General features: G+C 33.3%; 1 protein-coding gene across 4 annotated transcripts in view; it reads right to left on the reverse strand.

Annotated features, from left to right (window-relative positions):
- Positions 1–19,650, reverse strand: part of LOC114876112 — a 96,633-nt gene that overhangs the window by 73,143 nt on the left and 3,840 nt on the right. The window contains exon 1 of one of the 4 annotated variants that reach the window (XM_029187193.2): positions 8,354–8,735. The exons of the other annotated variants lie outside the window; for them this stretch is intronic. Within the exon in view, the coding sequence (XP_029043026.2) occupies positions 8,354–8,449 (96 nt within the window). The 5' untranslated portion in view covers positions 8,450–8,735. Of the gene's footprint in view, positions 1–8,353; positions 8,736–19,650 lie in introns of those variants that run through there. 4 annotated transcript variants of the gene reach the window in all.

The raw sequence follows: 19,650 nt of genomic DNA on the forward strand, positions 1-19,650 counted from the left end.
TTCAACCTACGTTACTCTCGCCACCATTACGAAATCAAATACACCATTCACGAATCCTTCTTATTTCTATCCATCAAGCTTACCGATTTTTCTTCTCCGAGTACTTTAAAAGGAAACCTTTAAAGCTCGTATCTTCCAGTCACCGTATAGAACACCATCAGAGAACACCTTTATCCGGTTCACTGAGGCACAATTTTTCAAATTCCTTTCCACGGAACACAGGACACTGATTTTTTCGATGTCGATGGTGTCGAGACGGTTGGTTCACTGTTGGACCGGCTTGTCGCGAGCCACTGGCCAGTGCCTAGGACAATATTAGAACCGTCGATCTGTATGCGTCTATCCCTTCCTTCTTCACCAACGTTCTGACGTATTTCGTCTGTTTGTCTACCTTTTCAGAGATATACGCGTTTTATTCGAGTGTCTTCTCTTCGTTGGCATTCTGCTTTTAAGATGTCCAATAAAACAAAGTTCAAAACTATGTAAGCTTCCCTTGATTGAAAGTAAGTGTATAAGAAGGAGCCACTATTTAATTTAGTCTTAAGAGAATCTAGGGATCCCTAGGTTCTCCAATGCTCGAGTACACTCGCGAGAATTGATGGGCAACAGCTTGGAAGTGTTGTATTCGTTTGATTGGCAATACTGGAGATCCATAGCTTATCATCAACTCCTGTACTCGTGAACTCTTAAGGGGGACAGCATTTACCTATTGCCTTGGAATAATCTAGGGAAGGTCTAGAAAACGTCATGGGGAACCTAGAGAGAGTCTAAGAAATACCTAACCTAGAATCTCTTACCCATACAGATGAAAAACTAGGATAAATAAGGAAAATGAGACACTCCTGATTTTAACTAAGGGAAGTTCAAATTCTATAAAACTTAAATAAATAATATTTACTTTAAAGATAAACAAATCGTTCATTTCTGTAAACATAGGTCGAATATTTCATTTCTACACCATATGTTCATTGCATTAAGATGAATGATAAGAAATTAATATTCAGGGTAAACAATGTCTTGTTATTGATAGAATGCGAATGTCAGGAGTGATTCACCGACCAGAATTATGAATGAAGGACACGTTGTAGTATCTATGTCGTACACGTTACGTGTAACACCTGCGAAGAACATACATTTCGTGCAACTATAACCAAACCCTAGCCAGACACCGTAATAGTTTACTCCAACTTTGGCACCGGCTACAACGTCCATGCAGTTGTGCCAAATTCGGGAGAAACAGAAGCTAAATACGAGGGTCATTCGATCAGAACAGGCAAATAACTGTAAATTAGAAACTATCTAAATAAGAAGTACGACGCTTTCGAAACCACAAATTAATCTCGATTAAAACCAGCTGCTTGATTAACAAATTTATTAATGTAATGGTAAATTCTTTCAAAAGGTACATTTTAAGGAAAAACATTCAATACTGGATGTTTAAAAAAGAAAATCTTTATTTTCTCCCCAAAGAAGGTATTTAATGTTCTCAGCGTCAATGATCTTGTTCTCTCCGAAAATGGTATTGAAAAAAAGTTAAGACGAAAACGATGCAACTTTGTACCGAAGTAAAACCTTCGGAGCTTCGTGAAAAGGTACTAAAAACTGGATCCTCTCTAAAATGGAAAAATATTACGATACAAAAACGTTTGTTCGGAAACGGGTTTCCTTTTCGATAGGTAGACAGCTTAAATTCCGAAGTTACTTTAAGCATCCACTTACAAACATCGTCTTTTGGCATTTTGCCACTAATTCTAGGCTCCGACGAGGATTACGTCTGCTCGAAAAGAAATAAAAATTCGAAAGTAAGGAAAAGAATTTACTTCCCTCTGACAAGAGGAAAAAAGCCGAGCGTAAGCTCTGCTTTTATCCGAGACGGAAAGCTTGCCTGAAAGTCGTATGTACTTGAAAATCTTGCAAAGGATAAGGTACGAATGGAAACGTTTAAAAATTTCATGAAATTATTTGTAAAATATGTGAAAGAAATTCGTGTAGAAATCGCAAGAATTATTAAACTGAAGGGTCGACTAATATCTTTTACATTTTTTTTTATTGTTTATATATTAAAAAGTTCCTGAAGTTGAATTTTTTAAAATGAAACTCCATTCACTAAAAATAATTCATAAATATTTTTCAAAAGAATTTTTAAAAATGCACTTTCCTTTGGCTCTTCTAAGCAGGCATACTCTTTTAACCCTTGGACAATGGACCATGGAGCGAGCTCCAATTTTAACTTAATTTATATTTCATATTATTTTATGAATTTCTAAATTTTACACCATTCCTTAAAAAAATATTCATTCATTTATGAAACCCTTTCATTTTTGAATACGTTTTATAAGTTCGGATCACAATTGACCTAGGCTCCTCTAGTCAAAGTTCAAAGAAATCATGACAATTTTAATTAACGAATATCCTTGAGAAGAAATGAGGTCATTGATGACCCAAAATCGTGAAAATTTCCAACCACTTCGTGATGTACATACATGATTAGGGAATAACAGTAACTAGATGGTATATTCGACGTAGGTGTGGCGTAAGATAGATGGGTGCGGTTTGCGTGAGTTAGATCAGTGTTAACGGATATGGATAAGCCAAGTCCAACTTTTCTTCAGGTTATTCTTAAACTGTAGGTAGCGATGTACTTACATTCAATACTCTCTCTTACGTGATATGTTTACGTATTACGAAAATTAAACATAAGGATGCGCGAGACATTTTGTTGAATAGCTAACGATTCAACTGTGAAATTGAATTGTGCGTCAGTAAGAAAGCTCTTACGTAAAGCCTTTCTCAAAATGAAGCGTTTCGAGCTTAAAGCCTGTCATAAGCTTCCCTCATTTTCTATTCTGCCGTTGACAACGCGTTCATATTTCGAGCATATTCATGGACACGTTTGACATTCACGGGTCGAAGAAAGACGTTGCTAAGGTATATTCCATAAGCTAAGAAAACATTGCCAGGTTTTTGTAACTTTTTGTTATATAATACAAAAAATAAAACCTTATATTTGCTTTAAATATTCTATTATTACATTGAATTTTTAAATTTTACTGAAGGTATGAAAATGCAAAAAGTTGATATCCTTTTCTTTTTTTAATATATTTACATTAATTTAAAGTTTACGCCTTGCTAAATATTTAATAATTCTTGGCTAAATAAACAATGAATCGAGTAATTACGACGCCGCTTTGATCAGAATATAGGTTCCAGTGTGTGGAATGGAATTAAATGGAATTAAAATGTAATTAAATGAAATTAATTAAAATACCAATACCAAAAAGTGATAATACATTTCAGTACCTGCTTGGTACCACAATATGAAGTCTGTGAACTAATACGTATTAAAAAGTATGCAATTCAATAATTCCTCTTAACTGCGAAAACAAAATGAGAAAAAATTGATATTAAAAGCGTTCGATAAAATCTGAGTCTACTCTAAATGAATTCTACTCTATCCATTAGGCTTCATCCTAAACGTAATTCAACAGAACTAAATTGGAATTATTTGTTACGTCACTGTTTGTCCGAAGGCTCAACACCTTGCAAGATATATTGACATCTGTGTTCGACAAACAATGCTTGCATTCAGCAGATGCAGTGAAATAGCATGTATCTACAATTAACGGGAAATCCTATCACTAACCCCTAACTTGCTTCTTGGGGCATTCTGCAATTCCATGACATGTGTATGCAGGGATTCAAAGACACACCTATATTTATCTATTTAAATATGATAGTTCTTGTACTACCCAGAATCACTATTTCAAATTGATAAATTGTAAAGTATGCAGTAAAGTAATTTTCAATATTTTTTAAGGGGTAGACTTAACAAACCTCCCCTTCCTCTCCTAGTTTTTCTAGGATTAATACAAAAATATATAGCTAACATATAAATAATAATTGTATATATTTATTAAAAGAAATGATCGTGTTATTTAAAATTTTTTTAAATAAATCTACCCCTTGATCTAGAAAATTTAGATTTTTAAATCTACCCGTTGATATGCAAGAACCTAATAATAATTGATCACAAAGGTAGTTATAACTAGCAGTACCTAGTTGTAACTTCAGGATTCTCTTCTGAAAATTTCTAATTAATCGATCGCAGCAGAATTTCAAATCACTTTATGCTTGTCCGAAGTGGCAAAATTCTTGAAACTGTTGAAAACTTTGAGAAACTTGGCTTGATAGTCTCGAGAATCTCTGAAGTTTTGAAACAGTATTAGTTCGTGAAAGTAAAGATTTGAATTTAAATTTACACCATTTTCGGTGTAATTTAGTTACACTGGACACTACAAAGGATTTTTCTAAGTACATATTAATTCTTTATAGAAAAGCAATGGGTGCACAAATTATATCTTTGTAAATGTTCGAAACTTTCAAAAAGTTAAAAAATGTCTTATTTTGAATAATATCTGAAATTGAGATTTTTGTAAAATCATACCTTGAAGACAGTTTTAAATCAGCTGGAATGACAGTCTGCTCATTAAACATGAATTTGTAACATTACTCACCTGCAACAAACAAATACAATTACATTAATAATCATATTAGAATTATAATAAATATGACTTAATGAAAATGTTATTCTAATTACTCGAGATAAAAATTGAAGATTAATTTATCCTGTACACAATTATTACAATTTTTCAGTGAATGAACAAAGCTTTTAAACGTTTTAACGGAAATAATTCCAATCGAATAATTCACTGTGTTTGTGTTAAAGCTGCAACACGAATGTACGTAAATTGCATGCGTCTATCAGAAAAGCCATTAGTTAATTCAAAGAAATGATGCCTTAAAAGCTTGCTATTCGCGATATTGTCCGTGCATTACTGTCGTCCTTCTATTGTTTTAAGCTTCACACAAGAACGATCTGTGTTTTGGACGATAGCCGGGATAGCTCTGTTGTTGAATTTACAGAGGATAATGTGTTCTCTTTGTTCCTGTCGGACATGTATCACTGGACCGTTTCCAGAATTATACGAATTCAACGTAGTAATAACGTGAATTAGCAGATCAACATAAATCGTCTTTTCGGTTTTCATTGTGGTTTTCCATTCGTTGGGAACTGTCAATTTATTATGCAAGCTTATTACTATTCACAAATGCAGAATAACGTGTATTAAAAACCATGTTGTTACTAACGATTAGAAGATTATTAGAAATTAATTTTTGCATTGTTAAGAGATTTATTCGTAAAATATTTATGATCCTCACAAATAGAAATTAACCTGGATCAATCGTGACCCAAACTTACAAACTATATGAACCCATTATATGCTTAATAATTAATACTTTAATGTGTTTCACTGCAAATGTTCATTTTAACTGTGGCAGTTAACGTGTTAAACGATCGACGTACCGTTCGTTCAACTCACTAAATAAGGGTGCTCTGTTAAATGTATCAGTCACAAGTAAGTACTTGTCGCTCTATTCACAATTGTGTGACCAAAGATTATGTACATTGCACCACTGTGCCTTCGTTCATCTTCTATAAAGCCAGCTGAATGAATAGTCTAATGATTAATCACAGTGAAGTTTATTAGGGAGCCAAGAATAGTCTTGGTTCTCTTTCTCGACGATGAAGCGAATGCGATTAACCGGTGACCACTTACAAGAATGCATTTTACTTTTCATTGTTTGCTGCGACTCTTAACGCCTTCACTCGTTAGCCTTCGCATAAAGGCAACATCGAAATCGATTCAATCCATTTCCGCTTACGAGCTTTAGAATTTCCAAGAGCAATTCAGACAGAATTCACAAGTAGCCGTTCAACCCTGTTCAAGACTGCAAAATACTGTTGACGAGGACAAATTCACTTATAGGATATCGAGTACTTAGAATATATAGAATAACAGCTTTTTTAACATTATATTTTATGATATAATGATAATTAATGTAATAAGAAAATTATTGAATTTTTTATATTTAATTGCATTTTTGGCCCTAATTTGGTACCACTTGATACCTTAGAAAATGAATGTAATATTAATGTTCCTTAGAATTATCTTCAGTTCTTGGATTTTTCAATTCAAACTTTCTATTTGGTATCTCATGAAATTATGCTAATTAGAAATTTCTTTAGCTCCTTTCAGTTATCGAGTGTTGCAATTTAAAATTTCCATAAAGCTTTTTTATAAGTTAAGCTTGTAATAACGCGAATAATATTTTTTACCTACTTTGTCATATAGTTAATTAATAAATTAGTCTTTCTTTTCATTAAAGAAGCTAACTCGACTAACAAGGAAGAAAATTAAAAGTGATTTACTGTTTCGATACACCGTAACGATTACGTTTAATCGTTATCAAGATAACACTAAGTACGTACTGCAATTAATTGTTTATTTTACAAATCATAATTACCTTGAATACGATCATTTTTTTGATAACGACTGCAGTTACTCTTTTATGACCAAAGCTAACTTCAAACCCATAAAACGTCATTTACGACGCTCCTACAACGTGTATTTTTCATAAAAAATTATAGTTTGTGATTTTACGTTTTATTTTTAAAGAGGAATGCAATCAGCAACGTAATAAATTGACATTTACGGAAATAAATAGCAGTTGAATCATGATATCGAGTGTCTGACATGCGGAAATCATATCGTGAAAAGTACTACGCGTTTACAATTCCGATAAAAGTAATCTATCCGACGATGTACAAGGAGTGTACCATAAAATGTGGATTCAACATACATAAAAATATTTTTAAAAAGTTCATATAAACATGATTTGACCTTATTTCCAATGAAGTCCCCTCTGTTATTAACTGTTCACCTGTATTTATAGAAATTCCTCCAAGTGACCACCTTCGACTTAAATATTTATAAATTTTTAGATGAATCAAGATCAGATAGGTCAAATGGTTATATAAACTTTTTAGTATTTTATTATTTTCGTACACCTTGTATATCCACCGAACAGGTTGCGATTTCCCCATAATATTCACACATCGTTCCCGCGACACCAGACGCGAGCTTGCAACAATGACATAATGAATGACGATATAAATTATGCACATATGCATGGAACGCGAAGTCCTGGCGAAAATAATCCGCTGTTGACCCATTGAAACGAACAATCGCGTCGAATCGATATTTTCACCTCAACATTCGAATCGCGAATTCAATCAGAAACAAATTCAATCGAGTGTCCGTGTAAAACGAGCAAACAATTAACACCAGCGCAAACTAGTAATGGAGATTCGAGACTCTCCGTCGCGAATTGTCGATCGTTATAGAGTTTCAAATCACAGTGATATTTATTGAAAGTCGAGAGCTTTTAAAAACTGAAATTTAATAATCGGAATAAATATCATAATTAATGCACGACCTATTTGTTAGCTCAGTTAGATTCACGTATCGCTTGTATAAAATTCCATGGAATGTATATTATAATGTAAATTACAATAACCATAATAATACTTGATGTGCCAATATTATTTTGTTCCACTGGTAGAGGAATTCATCCTCTTCCATGGGTTAATTAGCCTTTGAGCGATCTATATTTAGTACATACTTATGTAAAACATTTTCTTTTTATTTCTACTCATGAAATAGGGTACAGACAGACACGCACATAGGATGTTTATGCTTATTAGTTCTTAACGTTCATCTCGTAAATAGAGAGTTTATGAGGAAAGTAGAAGAAGACGAGATTATACTATTTTTAGATTTTGCTACTTTATTTGCACATTTATGGCTTTATTAACCATGAAAATGTTTAAAATATACATATGCTATAAATGATAAAGTAAAATAAAGCGTCGAGGAGGTACAAAATGTGTGAAGTTTGCATAACAAAAGAATACCTTTAGGCAGTTTCTTAGAAGAAGATACACTGTGAAAATGTATATTTGCATAAACATCAGCAGTCAATAATGACGTAATTTTTTTTTCAAAATCGACAGGTATGATTTTTTTACACAGCAAAAGTAGCGAGTTCAATGACCTACAGTATGATGGACTTAATGTCTTAACCCTCGGACAACGAACCATGGAGAAAGCTACAATTTTAATTTCATTTTGTGTTTCATATTGTTATCATTTTCTAAATTTTACACTGTTCCTTTAAAATTTATTCTTTTAATAACTGAAACTCTTTTGTTAAAAAATCATGGTAAGTCTAATATTCAAGGGTTAAAAAAACGAAAATGAAAATAAATTTTAAAAAGATTGCAATACTATATTTAATATTATTGCAAAAATGGAAGAAAATACATAGACGGCAGAAATAAGTGGAACACCTTGTATAAAATATTCGAAAGCGATCAACTAGTCCATTAACCTTCACCAACGATAACGACAAAGTATCCTAGAAAAACAGTCTTTTTAACAAATGTACGAACCTTGTTCCGATAAGTGCTAGGCAGACAAGCCCACTGCGCGTAGCTCATGTGAACCATCGCGAAAGAATTTCCGTTTATCTCTAGAAAGCTGTCCATAAATCTTGTAATTCAACTTTTGAACTGATGTACTCAACACTGCATCTTGCACTTAACGATCAATGAAAGTATACGATTCTGCCTGAACGACATCTGTCACTTTTCACTGTAGCTGTCAGAAAGCGTCTCTTTGTCTATTGTTCTCCATGACCTTCGCAATGATATCGATGCCCGCGATAACAAATCATACTCGATAAAATCTTTTTTCGAAAAAGAGAAAGAAAACGAGCTTGATAACGAAGTTCAATATATTATCGTTGATACCACTGCACTGAACGCAAAAATTTGTTATAGATTCACTTTTAACTGTGTTTATTATTTTCAAAAAATTCTTTTGCAAAAATGGAATACTTTCAAAAATTTATTTATAAGATACATAATGAAAAATTTCACTATCAGTAAATCTATTGTTTATTTCTATGTTTACAATTTAACACTTTGAAATGCAACTTAGGAAATCATGCTCGGAAGTTCGCTTTATAGAATATTATTATCTATATCACAGCACGTAGGTAGTTTCACTATCTACTCATATTTCCTATTTTCCGGGGAATAAATTCACTCCGTGATCGATGCCATTGCGCAATCAGTGAAATTTTATTATGTGACAAAATTATGTTTATTATTTTCGAGTGGTCGTGAGTTTCAAGCGCGGAAACACGTGCGCGTTCCAAGGCGTAACTATCGCTACTCGCGGCGCGAAGGATACTCCTCGGATTGTACTCTGGAGAGAAGGCAGCGATCGCTGGCCCAACTCGGGGAACCTCGACAACCGCTCGTTTCGCGCAGTCGAGGCATACGGGACCCTCAGGCCCGTACACTGACTCTCACAAGCACGTATACTTGACCCTTCAACAACGCAGGTTCCAAGTTATACTCAGAATATTTTCTGAAAAAGTTTGGAAACCGTTAAGGTACTTATTTTTAAAAAATGTGTTCAATTTGCCTTATTCTGATGATCCACTTCCACAAAATAAATAAATAGAATGAATAATGCGAGGTAAACAGCTATGCATAATTATACTAATATTTTCAAACTCAATAAAAACAGAAACCGCATGAGTATACACAAAGTTTTATTACTCTAGTTATCAAAAATATCCTGATTTCTAGAGCTGATGAATTATATAAAAGTACTCTCAACAACTGTTCGACGGTTTTCTCTTTAACCCCTTGCCTTATAGGGGAGGATTACCTTAACAAGACTGTCGTCTATGTTGGATTACTCCTGTTACTTGATATGTAAAGGCAATTAAATAAATTTTTTTCTATTTCTTAGAAATATTTAAAATACATTTCATTATCAGTCTAGATTAAAAAATTGTTTAAATTATGCAAATTGGAGGATCTTCGCTTAGAATGCAACTTACAATTCAAATACGACAAATTCTATTTAAACTAAAAGGGTTTAACGCAGGGTCTGAGGAATATCTGCTACGTTCCTGATCAAAGAGGTCCGCTCTAAGCATCGAGAGGATAAGGCATAATCGTGTGTTTCCTATGGTTCGCGTTATGCGGGCGTAAGCGAGCGTTTCGTTTCGAAAGGGTCGAACCGAACCGAGGGGAAGCCGCATGCCGACTCGCACATGACTCACCGACTTACCGAATGACCAATGAACTAAACAGGCCCCTCCTTGCACTCGGAATGCACGCAACGCGCGCCAACAGGCAACACCAGAGTGCCACTACCGAGACCGGGTCATCAAAATGCTATTAACGAGCATTTGCCCTCCGCTCGTTGAAATTGAAAGCATACGGCGCCCTACCAGCCGCGATGGCCGATTGTTCTTGGAAACGCGTGCACGCGCGACGCTGCTCTTGTTCATTGACAATAAAGAGGCAAGACTGCACTCCATCTCTTGTCTCCTCGAGGTCATGGTACTCTAGCAGCTTTTCAAGCATCTCTCCAATCAGATTCAATACCTTTTTTCTATAGTAATACATGTAGCTAGCTGAACGTCTGCGAACTAAGGCCTTTTTTAACTCGAGGTGTCATCTGTATAACTTTCATCCTCAATATAGTAGCTCACGGATGGTACATCCTTGAAAGGTATGATCTATGTTATGAAATTCTGATTCCAATGAAAAGGGGGATGATAGATCTACGTAATTTTAGTCGGATAATTTTGAGAAAAATATATAGAAAATTTGAAAAATGTATAATTAGGTATATTTGGATAGTGGAGCAGTCTAATGAATAGTGATTAAAGATTAAACACTTTTTATCTGACAATGAGTTTTACATTCCATTGGGGAAACTTTTCACAGAAAAACATTCACAAAAATATGGATCAGCTGAAATAATTGTAAGAAACATTCCTTGTAAGAGAATTTACATCGTTAATTGCTGTTTACTAATGGTATATATCACAGCAGACAGTGAGAAGGTAAAAATCTTTTAAAAATCGCACTTTCTATCTTCAAACCGGCGCTGTTTGATTTAGAAACACGTCGTACAACATCGAAAAAGGCAGGTACGCTTAAAGAAAGTTAATTGCTACACTCTGCACGCGTCACATCTAATCTATTTTGTAGGAGGTTTAATCGTGCTAAATATCAAGCCACATCTACGGCTGTTAGACCACACGCTGTAATAATGCTGCATGTAGTTTGTACTCTCACCAACGGTAGGAGGAAATGTACCTTCACTTGCAAATACATTAGGCCATTCCTTCAATCTGTGGGTATTTTTAACTTAAAATGGAAAATGTCAGAAAAAAGTTACGTTAAAATCCAATAATTACAAATTCAAGTAATTATCTGAATTATACATACGTTTTACAATTTTTACTGATATAAAAATTAAGTATATTTTGCAAGTATTTCAAAAACATTGAATGCGTCGAATCAACTGTTTCATGTAAACGTTTACGCTGGAAATTATGCACGGTAGCTCTAACAGTTTGCATCGCTCGATGTGCTTGTTTTTACCGGAAGTGAAGTTACGGAATTCGTTCGAGTGAAGAAGAGAAAATCCATGGTTACGGTCAAAGAGGGCCGCGATATTAAAAGGTACATGTGTTTTGTATGCGCGGACTACCTTAACTGTACGATCCTTGAAAAGTTTTCGCGGAAGGGAAACTTTCCTCCTGAACAGTTCTAGTTTGAAAACTTCGCGTTAAAACAGACCACGTAAATGCGATTTTACAAAAAATATTCGGTCTTAAAGTTTTTGTATTGCCAAATTTGAAAAAATTTTTATTTTATTCAATGGTTCTAACGATTATTTATTATTACCTTTTCGTAAAAAAAGTTTACATTTAAATTAGTTAAATACCATTTTATTAAGTACACTCGCAATCAAATCAAGCTTCCTTAGGAAAAATGGTGATATCCCTATTTTCCACCCTTCCCCTTCGGCGTTCCCGAGAAGAATGACGATGTAGGAGAAGAGTCCCCATAAGTTGTGACGGACCATCACTTATATCTAAACGTTTACCCGAGGAAATTTGAATTAATATTTACTTTGTTATTCGTACTTTTCAGTTACATAGTAAATTTTATAAAATTACTTTTAATTAAAATTTTGAAAATTCCTGCTTTCTCTATAATATCGCCATTTTCCCTGGAAGCCTAATTTAATTGCAAGTGTACTAATTAATTCCCAGCGTTAGGTAAAAATTTAAACTGTACATACAAGACATTTGAAAATTTTAACAAACATTGTGCACAGCTGTTTTAATACAAAAGTTTGCTTTTAAATAGAATTAAAATCACACTCAATTTTATTAATAATAAAGCAATCAAAAAAATTTAACCTATTCCAAATGAAATTACGAATAAAAAAAGAAAGATAATTTTCATAAAAATTTCTTTGATATGTTTCTACATGTGCTTCAGCATAATAAAAAATGTTATTAAATGCATTCAACAGAGATCATACATTTAAACATGTATGTGTGTAAAAAGACACAAGGACTCGTCAACTTGGCATTTTACACTACTTATACGAATTATTTACACAAAGAATCGTATGAAATATACATACATTTCTTGCGTTAGACGTAACAAGCAATATAATGCGACTCTTGTTTAATACTTCTCTCGCGACTACCATAATGGTTGAGATACAAGAGTATATCTCTTTAAGGAGACCACCCTCTGTACCACGTAAATCATTCTGCTTCATAATGCTAACCACAATCGTGGTCGTGACGGAATTCATAATTCCTACATATTTTACATATTTTTCTGTACGATAAAAGAAAATGGAGAAGAAAATCTGAAAAGAATGAGAAAATTTCAGTATTTTACACTCTGTTTCAGACAGTCTGAAGGAGTGCTAGTGATTTTATTAAAAAACGTACGAATTCAAAAAATTCTATTCATTTTAATACTTCGTCAAAATTTTGCACATTTTTACATTTTACTCGAATTGTTTGTGAATATAACGAAGCGAAGGTAATAATATTTTCGTACCTTTTTCCAATTTTACCACTAGACAATGCTTCAAATGATATTTCTCGTCAAAATTTATATTTTACCATCAGATCGTTTGAAATGCCATTTCTGAAGGGCTCGTTCATTTTATACCTCTAAAAGGTAAAGCCAGTGAAAGCATATGTATATAAGTCAAATACGTAGGAAATGCCCTAGAGGCGAAAAACGAAAAAAAAAAGAAGAGACGTAGACTTGAATAATGGCCAGTTATTCCAACGGACCTTTGTGTGCTCATTGTTGCTTCAGAAATATTATTATAAATAATTTTATACGTTTGGTCATTTATAATTGATAAAAATAAATAATAAATTTTTTATGCAATAATTTGTTACAATTTTGTTCTGCAGTGTAGTCATATCATGGTTTATAAAAGGCTCATCAAATAGATAGCTTTGTTTCATGTAGGCGTTATAGAGTTCAATATATCTTTGATGGCTGGAAGTTTAGAGGAGACAAAAGGCAGACAGAGAGGAGTTTCCCTATCAATATTCTCTGGGAGACCTTGGGAAACAGGGTAGAACGTTCTTTAGTCGTGTCCAGAGGTAAAAGTAATCGATCGCGGCGCCTGCAGACTCGCGCAGCACAACTGCAGGCCTGCATGCCGGGCTGCATAAGGGTAGGCGTGACTGAAGCAGCTCTAAATCCAGACTACGCCAATGCATGCGGCAATCGCGGGGAAAAATGTCTGAACATTTGCGAAATTGAGCGTATTTCATCGAAACTAAAGGAGAAATTCGGAATCAAAATTAAATAACCCAAAGAAGGGATTGGTAAACATTATGTAAAGGGCCAGACATTAGATATTTCTGAGCTTAGGGAGCCGAAAGGTAAAATTGAAATTACATATGTAGTTATTTGTAAGATAAATGTTTCTAAAAAATTCCTTGATTATGATTAATATTTAATCGAACCAATCAAAATTGAATACATACTATAAACTGATAAAAACGTATAAAACGGATCATCAGAAGGAAACTACGAGAATTAAATTTTAAAGTCCCGATATCGTTTCTTCGATTTTGACGAGATATTCATTTGAAACACCAAAAATCTGAAACAATTTAAAACAATTCTGAATCTCTTCTTCCACGGTATGATCGGATTTATAACGACCCCGCTTTAACTAGTTAACTGAATTTAGCTGACACTGCAGCAACTTCCATTGCAAAGGTTTCCTAACTTGAATCACTGCAAAAAGATTAATTCCGCGCAACAAGGGAACAAGTATTACCTTAAAGACAATAGTCTGAATTTATAATTACACGTATATAATTAATGAAAGGCATTCTATCATAAAAAGTTGGCGAGCAAATTATTTCTAATCTATACTAACATAATGTTTAACAAATACGTTTTTTGAAAGTTTCATTGGTATGTCTGATAAATCAGTAAAAAAAAAAAAAAATATATATATATATATATATATATATATAAAAATTAAAAAAAAAATAAAAACAAAAAAAAATCAGAATCATACTTCTATATTTAAAGCGCTCCTTTTTTCTTTCAAAGTATTACAAGATACTACATATATACATTCTTTGCCTTAGATCCGTTTTTTACTGCTCTAAACTGAATTTCAAATGATCTAGCCACCGTCCAGGGATTAAGCTACATAAATTTTGCATAAGGCATCAACGAAATTTCTGTTCTATTTCAGATTCGTTGCTAGACATAGTCTGATAAATTCAACATGGGCATGCTCGATCCCCTTTACGAGTTTCAAATTCCTTTGAAATGTTCGTATAGATGTACAAGCAAATTATAAAATGCCTAGATAATGTATACATTACCGAAATTATCCCGACAAATCTGTGGAATAAAGTTTATTTTATACTTTGTATTGTTCAGACGATGTATACAATGCTCGGATTTTACACTTTCCCAGTAACACATCGGTATATGCAAATACTCGACCCATAAAGCGCTAGTACTTTACAGACGTCTATTTTTAACAATCGTGGAATTCGAAGCAGCTCTTCTGGGTTCACTCCATGCACGTGAAAACGTGCTGGAATTGCTTTCGTTACTTCCTGTCGAACTAACTCTTTCGTTGTTATATAACAATCGCAAATTAATTGATAATATAACTTGATGAATTACTTGAATATTATCAAAAAAAATCTCTGTTCTACTGTAGTTGGATATTAACCCTTGGATGGCACTGAATCTCTACTGTCGCAACGTTTAATTAACACTTTACCTACCGGAAGTCTATTAACACGTTTTGTATGTTTTACCCTGGGGGCCAGTATAGAATTTTCGATCACTGATGACCACCATCATCAACGTGTTAATAGGCTTTTCGACCCTATCAGTTGTTAACCTTTATCATTTCATCTATAATACTTAATTTATTTAAACTATCCACTATCCAGATTGATTAAGTAACAAATTAATATTTAATTAGACTATTTAAAATTGAATACCTCCATTCTATGCTAATTATAAAGAAATGTTAAACGAGTGATTTTGATTCCCCTTGGTAGATATAGTGTTAAAAAGCACTCATGAAAATCGGTGCCTACTTCCTTAGGGTCAACAAACTGATTATAGTCATGTAGACTATAGTTCATAACTGTAACAGTGTCAACCAACGCGGGCTGCATAATAAGGACGACAATCTATGTTTCTGATTGGGGTCATGCGAGCTGTCGTTGAATAAGCAATGCGAGTCAACGATGACTAGCTCAACATAACCAGTACTCGTTATCTATACAGGGTGTTTGGAAATGAGTATAACCAGGAACGGGGTGAATTTATAATGGCACAGCGCTGGAGTAAGAGGAGATCTACGAGGAGCTACAGCTCCGGGCCCCTTCTAAGTTTTCAATTTACAATATCAAAAAATATTGAATGAAATTTTTATGTTAAAAGTGGGTTAACGTGTGTACGATTGAAATTTTTTCTACAGATAAATAAATTTCATTTGCACGATGCAGAAAGAATTCAATTGAGTGAATATATTCTGATAGCATTCCTCGCAAGTAGAACATACTTTGCCATCATATAAATAATGTGCGTGCGTATAATAATAAATAGGTATTCCTAGAAAACTCTAACGATCTAAAGGTAGTCTGGCCGAGTTATATTCCTGTATCTATTTCAGTTGAATTACTGTGCGATCATCGCTGAACGTAACAGTAAGCCGTACACACTTATATCTTTCAAAATAATTAACTACTACTTTCATCGATACCTATTTTAACTATCTTGATAGTATGGAAAATTTTTAAGAGTAATAAAAATCATGTAAGATACCATGCTTTAACAGGTAGTTTAACATGGTACGTGTTACGTGTTGTATGTACCAGTTACTGCTCGACTAGTTTATTAGGGAGAGACCTCGGTCCTTCTTATTCGAGGAAACGGTCAGTTCATCTGCTAATGGAACAGACGTGTCAAACACAGGAATGTCGCTCAATAGAGGAACAGGACGTGATCTTTAATCCATTTGCGCCTATAAACCTAAAGTAGCATTTATCATCGTAACTACGCTAGTGAACACGTTGATGTGACAGCATTTTTTCAATCATCCCAATCAATACTGTGTATTTACACTATACACAATAATTATGTACTGCTCTTGCATCCAAACGTTATTATTTAATAGTAACTAAATATTATAAGAAATAGCCCTTACCTCAATTTTTTTTTAAATTATTGAGTTGTAGATAAAATAATAATCATCAAAAGTTTATTAATTAATTTTAAAGAATATAAAACATTTAAGTTTAAAAGTAATATTACGAAAATTAAAACAGAATTTCAAGATGTTATTAACTTAATCAATAGCAATAATGGTAGAAGAAATTTAATGATTACGTGTTGGAGGTTCACAAATAAAGTAGAGCATAGTTTAATCATACTAGTTACGTGTATTCGATCACCCACGTTTCATGAGTGCTAGAGAACTCTAAGAAAGTATCAATTGATCTTACGATTTAACAAGCACAACACACTGTTCAACAACACAAATATAATAGCCTCATAAATAACAATGGTCACATTGTTGGTCTTCTAATACACGAGGCAATTGATCAATTCTATAGAAGAACGGTTTGCTTGGAACAATTAAGATACTCATTAACGCTATTAATGTGGCCCTTCATAATTAAACCAGTATTTCATGAAATAATTTAATAGCTTTATGTTTGCTCATTTATAAATAAAATGTATGCTCGATAAGAAACACAACGTTTGCATATTTTATAGAACACGTCATGTCTGTAAGAACATGATGAAGACAAAAATAGAAATTATCACCTGCATTCCTATTTTATTACATTAGGATTCAAATATAGGTACACTATACATTTTAATTTTTCAATTTTCTAAATTACTACGTTTAGTCCCAATCCCTAAACCTCCCTAAACCTTTTCCCATTATGTTGTAATTAAATTGAAGCCGGGATATTTTGTACTCGAGAATTTACAATATCTCCAGCTCCATTCGGAGACCTTTTTTCTTTTTCTGTTCTTTATTTTTGTGCCTTATTTCCTTTTATCCGTCATTCTTATTTTCCCTCCCCAATTTCTCCCATTTTTCTTCTCTCATTTATTTTTTCTTGTAACTATTACTTTCTATCCCTATTTTCTAGCAATTTTCCTTGAAAGGGTGCGCACAACTCGTGCCTAACCACAAAACATCCCGGCAGGTCGTAATATTCCAACGTGGCAGAGTAAATTTCATACGTGCTCCCTTGACATTGCCGGCAGCGGGAGCCGTGACACGTTAAATACGACTCGCTGTCAGGCTACAGCGCGATTCACCTTTCGCAGTCGTTGCATAACCCCGTACATCGCACTAATTACTTACACGCGGACCTCGATCCGATCTTACGTCGCAAGCATTTATGCACGCCACATTACGTCATTAAGTGCACGCGTCTGTTCCACAAGTCCCACGTAACCTTGAAATCCGACACCGGTGTTGATCGTTTTCAGTTAACGACTTGGACTGTTGTTTAACTTCCGGTGAGAAGTGTTAATGAATATACTGGAATCACCGTCAGCATCGTCGAAACTTGAAACGATTTTTCAATACCGAAACAGAGCAAAAGTATTGGATAGTCGAACTTTATCGGGGAATTTGCTAGTTGCAACGAAGAAATTCAAGTTTCCGAATAATTTCTGCGAGATACCTACATATTAGGATATTAGCACCAGAATTACCAGCCTCCTCAAAATAATTATTTCTATGATAACACTGTACTTAAGTATTTTTGTTGAATAATAATAATTGCTATTATTGTATAATCATTTATCAAATTTATGGACAACTGTTGTTATTATAATGATAATTATTGTTATATAACTTTCACGAATATTTCTTGATATCTTGGTAATTATTTAAAAAAGTGTGAAATTAAATCATAATTATCGCATATATCAACAATCCTCCATCCAAGAGTTAAAGATACAGATTCATAATATAATAAATTTCTTTTTTTTATTGTAAGTATTCGTTTAATATTTTTCCATATAGAATAATTTCGTAAAAAGTAATATTCTATGAAGAAACTGTACACCTATACGTATGTATACATATACAGATATATTGTTACAATACGCGCGCGCAGTAGGCACAAGATGAATCAATAATATCAGGATAACAGACAGTTATAAAAGTCTGTTGTTACGACAACGTATTTTTTTTTTTTTTTGCTAATTAGTCTAGATTCTGATGAAATTGATATCTGATCGCACAAAGCCACGTATAAATTTTCTAAGAAAGCGATCATTAACGTGTTCTTACCTTCATCACCTTTTTCTATTATTAAAATAAAAATGAAAATTACAAATATTGTTTTAAGATATCACATTTGTAGCTATCCATTATTTTGAAGTTGAATGAAGCTTTTGAGATAATATCGAGTTTGTAAAGGTGAAGAATATTAAACTTAATAAAAAAAGAGAACATTATACAGCATCGAGCAAAGAAGGCTTTTGTAGAGAAATAGTGAGTTAGGGGAGGCGAAAATTCTTAATATCTTAATTCTTACGATATTAACATTAAAAAATTTTAGAAAAAGAAATGATATAATTTTTAATTATTAAATATTACAAAATGTAGTACAATTGAAAGGTACGAATAACAAAGTAAATATTAATTTAAATTTTCCCGCGTAAATGTTTATATACAAAAATAAGGGAGGCTTCAGACTTATACATATATGGAACCCTCCCCCTACATTGTCATTCTTCCCGGGGCCACCAATGGAGTGAGGCGGGAGCCAGGAGAAAGAAAACTTATAAGGAGGGATCGCCATTTTTCGTGAGAAAGCCTACCATGCTCAGAGCTGTACTATCCAAAAATTGTAGATAAAATAAATGAAAAATTTAGAAGTTTAATTATTCTCATCTGAAATCAGTTTGTCCCTCATCAACGATATTAATTAATTTATTAAAATGAACTCTAATTACATACTAAAAGTGTAAAATTCATAATTTTACAGAAAAAGAAATTTCAATTTCTTTTTATTAATATCTATATATCAGCAATAACTATGCATATGTGAAATATTTACACGAGATAAATATTTATCAGTTTCTTCGTGCACGTCACGTATATCTACAGTTTCTACATCCAGATAAATAACTCAATGTAATTCCATAATATTTCTAACCGCGTGAAAACAATAAAAATTGTATATCGATTACTCTTACATGTATTGCAAAAAACATTATCGATTAAACATTCTCTTTTACATAACGCGTTATAAAAGTCAACGAAACTTTACACCGACCATCGAAAGAAT

The sequence above is a fragment of the Osmia bicornis genome, chromosome 2 (genome assembly GCF_907164935.1).
Source record: "Osmia bicornis bicornis chromosome 2, iOsmBic2.1, whole genome shotgun sequence".
Lineage (NCBI taxonomy): Eukaryota > Metazoa > Arthropoda > Insecta > Hymenoptera > Megachilidae > Osmia > Osmia bicornis.